Here is a 6,946-nt window from a genome sequence, read left to right on the forward strand (position 1 = left end):
GAAGAGCGGGCAGTGCTGGCAGGGCTCTTGCAGGCAGCTCGCTGCTCTCTGCCTCTGGCCTGTGGCATCTGGAGCTGGGACAGCTCGGGGTCACAGCTGCCTATGCCTATTGAGAAAGGCTAATCCAGGGGAGATGGAGCTGATTTAATGATGTTATCCACAGCAGGCTCATGTCTGCACTTGGCATGAGAGGTCTCAGAAGTTTAGGTTTCAAGTTCCACTTGATGCTCCAGTCCTTTTGAGGTTTGCCTAGATGTTCAAGTGTCTTGGGTTATCAAGCTCATGGAGAAAGGTCTTGTAAAATTGAGAGCGTGGCTCCCAAGTGGTACACTCAGATATCCCTGGAGATATGTGGCCTACTTTGGAGCACTGTGTGGTTTGACATAGGGCTGAGAGATGCCTCAGTTACTCATGCAAGCTGCCCTTGCCACTTCTGGGAGTGGTGCCAGCAAAGGAGGTCTGGAAATCTGTGGAGCTTCCCTGAAGTTTGAGTTGGACTTGAAATTGAGCAGAGAGGAAGAAATAGCGTGGTCTGGATCTAGGAAGACAGAGTGTGCTTTGAATTTGGAGGTAGACTTGAGACTGAAGGTCCATGTGGGTAGTGTGATGAGATGTGGAAAAGTGATAAGATGCTGAACATCTGTGTAAAGATGCATAAGACTACAGATGAGAACATAGTAAGGCAATGTAATACGAGTTTTAAAAAGGAAAGTAACTGAGCTGAGAAACTAAAAAGAAAACAATAAGACATCAGGTATTAGGGTCAAAATAATAGGAAAAAGTATTTCCTTTTTTTGAGGATAAGTTAAGAATCAAAAGAAGCCAAGGTCAAGCACAGACTTGTTACTGGCTGATGGCAAAATTGTACATTTGGCACAGAAAAGGCAGGGCTGTCTAACAGCTACTTCTGTTGTGTGTTTGGAGGTGAGCAGGAAGATGTATCTATCTGATGGTCATGGATGAATGATAAAAACAAAGGAGAGGCTGAAACGTAAGTTGCTGATATGTGGCTGGGAGACAGGGTCTGTGCTGCTCATCAGAGAGGTCTCCAAGCTATGGCTTGATCTCCAGATATAGATACTTAGGTGGTGATAAGGTCTGGGCAATGGGACTCCTGCATCACTATCAGGTGTGATGGGAGGCTATGATGGCTCCTGGGCTTTAGACAGCCTTGTTATGCAGTCAGCCTTTCTAGGGGAGAGTAACTATAAAATAAAAAGCTTGGCAAAGTGCTCAGCCACTTCCTTGAGCCTTTAAGACAATATAGGGTATCTTCTTAAGAGCCAGGCTTTAGTGAATGCTGAAGGTGGGTCACTGCATATCCCTGAGCTCTGTGGTGCCTCCAGGGTCTTGGATCAGAGCAAAGTTGCTGTGCTGGAAAATACTTACCCCTTAGTTTTGACCTCTTTGTTGTCTGAAATCTCTGGGTGACACCTAATGGTACTGGAACCTGGGAGAGATATATAGTCTGAGAGACCCTCTAGGATCATTTGGGGCCAGTCAAACAAATGCACTCCTCTTGTTGATGGGACTTTGCTCATTATTATCTCTAGTCCCTAAATTACCAAAGGTCAGAGACTGTCCAAACAGGAAAAGGTGGACCTTCTCACCAGGAGACTGTGATCTGCATGGACAAGAGGGGAGAGCTGAGTAGACCCTGCTCCTGGGAGCTATCTAGCAGCCCTGCAGCACTAGGGTAGCTGGAAATGACTCCTGAGGGTCAGTATCCAAAGCAAATTCAAAGCCAACTATTGAAAAGACTTACAGGAATTTGCTGGAAGCAGCTTGCTCACACTGTGCTGCTTTTGTCTGAAAAGGTCACTGAAACCTTGATTCCTCCAGTTGCAACCAAAAAACCTTCTTCTTCTCAGTGTAGCTCCAGGCTGTAAAAATAGCATCATCTAATTAAAGGTTTGTGTGTGTCCCCCCCCCCCACTTCTGAAAAATTAATAATTCTGACAGAATCCCTGACACAATAAATACCAAACCTGGTGTTGTGGGGTTGACAACTGTTCTGCAGAACTGAAATTTCACGTCCTTCTATGTCAGTCCATCTGCCACTGAAGGTCACCAGAGTTGCAGGTGAAGATTAAGAATCATAGAATCTTTTTGGTTGGAAGAGATTGGTATGATCACTAAGCCCAACTGGCAACCCAGCATTGCCAAGTCCACCACTAAACCAAGTCCCTAAGCACCACATCTCCAAAGAAAGGCAGGTTAAGGTGCAAACAGGTTACTGAAAATTGAACATGATATTCTGAAGAGATCAACTGCAAGAAGACTAAGCATACTCTAGTTGGGGAAAAAAAAAATATCAGTTTTATTTAAATTAGCTCTTTTCCTTCTCTGTTACCCTCAGTTAACTTTTATTTCCCCTTCCAATGTGCTGCAGCAGTTCAGCTTGCATTGATCCTACTTGGGCTTCAGCTGCTTTTCTTAAATTAAGAGTTACTCTGTGTGGAACCAATGATTTGTAAATGATTTCCTGTGTCAATTGCTAAATAGCTCTAAGTGCTGTAGGAGAGGATTTCTGGAGCATGCACTTACTTATTCTGAGGCAACAAAACAGTAATTTTCAATGTTTTTTTTTGTCTTCCTTTACAGTTGATGAAAACACATGTAACTTGCTGAGCTTCTCAGCTGTGCTCAAAATGATTGAATCAGAACCATTACTTTTTAGCTGGTCTCAGGAAGGAAAATTATTTCCCGAGGGCTCGTATTACAATACAAGACAGCAGGACTGCTCCTCTCAGGCCCTGAATAGCTTTGCTTTACCTGAATTGGCAGGCTGGTTTTTGGGCACACTTGAGGGAAATCCAAACTAAAAAAAATGATCCCTTTGTAACAAGGGTAAATTCAGACCTGATACTGCCATCCCTTTCCAGTGCTATTCAAGGCTTCTCCTTCCCACGGATATTGAACCAAATAAACTTGAAGTCAGAGAGGGCACTGCTTAATCACTAGGCTCTGAATACACCATTCTTCAGCAAAAATCTGCTCAGCTATTACAGGTTTCCATGTCCTTAATAGCCAGCCTAATAGCTGATAGATTCACGCTTCCTAAATAAGAGGCAGTTTTACCAATGGCTTTAAATCATTCCCTGTGGAAACAGTAAGTTGCAGTAAATCCTGGTAATGAGGCAATTTCAGCTGTCTTCAGTGTTTTTGACTCTGCAGTTGCCTTGAGACTTGGGATCCTTCTCTGACCTGTTAATGGGAACCCTCCCTCTGGTTGCACGTGCACATGGATGTGCTCACACACCTTGTAACTCTTTGTCTTTCTCCTGAACCCCAGTGAGAGACACATTTTTCTGGTTGTGTTGCTATTTGCAAAACCACTGCAGGAAGAAAAAAAAGAGTTTATGATCTTCAGTGAGTCCATTTTATATCAGCTCTTGTGTGAACATCTGCCTCAGCACTGGTTTTGTACTATTTGAAAATGTGATGTTTTTGTTGATGACTATTTCAGGGTTATTTTTGTCTTTCTGCTAATGAATAACATGAAGAATAGAATGGTGTTTACCCAGGCTCTCTTTATCATGGTGGCTCTTCTGTGAGTCCTCCTGGCTTGTTATAACTCCTGTTAGGAGGCACCTGACACAAATGCATTAGAAAACCTTTCACTGCCCTATTGATCAGCATTACTAAGTGCTGCAAATGCATATGCATCTGGCTTACATATAGTGTGGACAAAGCAGAAATGAAAGCTGCAAACAGCATCCACGAATATGGGTTTGACTGAGACTTCCATCTATCTCCTTTGACTATGTTTGTGCTCCCTCTCTACTGGCAATAGCAGGATCTTTGTAGAAATGGATTTCTGCTCACTGATGGTGTTGTGATGGTGTGTTTTTCATGAGCACCCAGAGCAGAAAGTATTTCACAGCCATCTTGGGCTGGTCCAAACCACTCAGAATCAATGTTTTTCTAGTGAGTTCACTGGGCTTTGGATGGGGTCCAGTAGGCACCGAGGAATCATCTAATGAAGGAGTAGCCCTGAAACCCCATGATTTAGACAGGCAGTCACACAGCAGAAACAGTAAATTACAAACAGCAGATACTGGCAGCAACAGGCATGAAAAGTCTGTAGTCAGCAATTCACAGCCTGAAATATGTTGGCATAAACAGATAATTCCAGCTAACCAACACATTTGAGAAAATCCAAGCCTGTTTATGGATAATTTTCAAAAAGGCAAGTTCAGCAAGAAAACTATCTGCAAGAAGAATAACCCTTTTTGCTTACCGATAATTCAGGAATATTCTGGGAGTATGAGCTGTCCTGTGAGGCACTGGATGATCTCAGGTAGGACCTGATGTGGGTGCTGGGCAGCCCAGCTTAGCCCTTATTCTGCTTTTGTTTCACTGTGGTTTTCCCCTTAGGCTCCGTTCTCACATACCTTTGCTGATCAAACAGAGTCTTTTGGAGCAGTGAGGATGAGAGTTGCCTGCAGTGACTTACAAAAGGGTCTTGCAGCCCTGAGTGAGCTGGCAGGAAAACACAAGGTGAAACTTGCAGTAGATAAATGTAAAGTTACACAGAGAGAGAGGGGAAAAAAAGTCCCAAATTCGCATGCATAGGAAAAATCTCCACAGTGACCCTCACCACTCTGAAACAAGATATTGCCTTGATCATAAATATTTCTATGAAGTGTCCTCTGCAGTTCTCTGTAGCAGTGAGAAGAGCTAACTGAAGGCTGAAAATGACTGAGAATGGTGATGGTAGTTTTTCACCTGCTTGCTACACCACCCCTTGCTCTGTGCTCTTGTGTGGCAAAGGCAACTGCCACAGATCCCTGGCCATGGGCTCTGGGGGCCCTGGGGTTGGAGCTGCTGTCAGCACCGTGTGTGCAGTAGCAGATCAGTGGTGAGGGCTGGTGGGGAACCAGCAGCATCCAAAGTCAGTGAGGATGGACACACAGGAGGAGATGGGAGCATAAGTGGGCTGAAAAGCAAGATGTGGCACTTCTGGGTTGCTTTTTCCCAATGCCACCAGGTTTTCCCATGTAAAAGGAGGAGCATGCCATTCCCACCCTAAAGGTGGCCCAGGGCAGAGAAGCTGCTTGCAAGTCATCATAGCACAGAGTGAGGCAATGGTACAGGTGAGGGAAATGGTCATTCTGCCTTCGTGCAGGGCTGGGGTTGTGCACATCAGATCCACCAAGGTTGTGCAGTAAAATAAAGCCTGCAGCTACATGGTGAATGGTGTTAAGGGGAAAAATATTGCTGCAGGACTTACTAAGTGAGATGCTTGTGCCTAATGCATAGAGGGCTGTGGGGAAAAAATAGTTGAGATAATATTCAGAGATGGTATCATTATGTATGTGCAAGGAGAGAGAAACTGACCAAGTGCAAGTAGCTCAGGAGTTTCCACAGTGAGATTTCCCAGCTTCTAGATTTGCAGCTGCAGCAACATCCCTGTAAGTTTACATTGTGCTTGGTAGCCCAGGACAATGGCATATGTGGAGCAGGTCAGGAGCTCCACATCCTTTGCAGGGTGATGAGCAGAGGCTGGAGAAATCTGGGCAGCCTCTGCCTTGTGGTGTGCATCAGCACACAAATGGTTAACAGGCTCTGCCCTCCTGTAGGCACCAGCTTCGAAGACAGTACTTTTGTTCCTCTACATCCCAGTTTCCTCAGCCCCTCTAAACATTTGTTTCCCCACCTCCCTTGTGGGGGATCTCACTGTTCCCATCGTTATGCTGTGCTTGGTATTAATGCTGTAAGAGATTGTAATTTAATTAGCATCATCCCCAGGAACTTCAAGAATGACAGTAGGAATTGGAGGCATGTATGACAATGTTGTGTGGCCATGGGTAGAGGTTTAACCACTTTCATGCTGGTGTGCTCAGTAGATGATGCACACAGGACATGGCTTTCTGGGCATGTGGAAATCACTGCATGAAGAGGTTTAGTCTCTGCCCTGGCATTTCACAAATTTAGGGTGGCTATTCATAAAAGAGAAGATGACATCTAAAGCTGCCTACTAACCTTCCTCCTTGATTTCTGCCCAGAAGGATTTTTTTTCTTAATGAAAAGTTTCTTCTAATGGAACTCTTTCTTTTCTCTGTATTAAACAAAAAGAGAGATATGTTTTTGCTCAGGATTGGTTTTGTATTGGACATTAGATTTTCTTTTTTTTAAAGGGTATTGGATGGTGAGCCCCTGAGGTTGTGAGGGAGGTTGTGGGATTGCCATCATTGCATATTTATGCACAGGCTGGGCAAACATTGTCCAGGAGCTCTTAGCAGCTATCAGGATTGTTATAGTTATTTTAAGATACTAGAGCAGCTGGAAGCCTCATCCAGAAGATGTTCCACTGTGTTGCTCAAAGGTATAGTAAGGGACAGTCCCAAAGAGCTTGCAAAGAAAACCAAGCCTGGTGCACAAACCAAATCTAAAATAAGCAGGGAGTGAGTATGGCTTTGCAGGAGGAGGGATGCATGCAGGTGCTTGTCTCTTCACTGTGCATCATTTTTGTGTCTTTCCTTTAGGTGTCACAGCCTCATCACACCTCTTTGACTATGGCTCCACTGCCAATGGAGGTGACAGCTCCTTCTACACCTCTCTGATTTCGGATGTCCACTACACCACCCCACGGGACTCCACCTATTTCACGGGCATTTATCAGCAGGAGAACAGCTCCGTTCCCTGCTCGGGCAGCACGGAGGGGTTTAACACGCTGGGGCATCCTGTTCAAGATGTGACTGGCTTTGAGTCCCGTGGCTTGTTTAGCTCAGATTCAGGAATAGAGATGACTCCTGCAGAGTCTACTGAAGTTGATAAAACCTTAGCAGATCCCATGAAAGTAGAATCTTACAAATACATGGACATAAGTAGATCAGAAGAAATAAAATACCAAGAAAAACAGGACCCTGACTCAGAAGATGAGAGCCCAGGCCTTTTTGATAAGTACCAGGGAATATCCACCAGGTCCAGCCACACTGCT

The 6,946-nt window shown here is 44.6% G+C and overlaps 1 protein-coding gene across 1 annotated transcript in view; it reads left to right on the plus strand.

Annotated features, from left to right (window-relative positions):
* The window catches only part of RTN1 (reticulon 1), a 125,236-nt gene that overhangs the window by 62,756 nt on the left and 55,534 nt on the right, over window positions 1–6,946 (plus strand). The window contains exon 2 of the mRNA XM_010000685.1: window positions 6,492–6,945. Within this exon, the coding sequence (XP_009998987.1) occupies window positions 6,492–6,945 (454 nt within the window). The remainder of the gene's footprint in view (window positions 1–6,491; window position 6,946) is intronic.

Source organism: Chaetura pelagica, unplaced genomic scaffold (assembly GCF_000747805.2).
Source record: "Chaetura pelagica isolate M959 unplaced genomic scaffold, ChaPel_1.0 scaffold36, whole genome shotgun sequence".
Lineage (NCBI taxonomy): Eukaryota > Metazoa > Chordata > Aves > Apodiformes > Apodidae > Chaetura > Chaetura pelagica.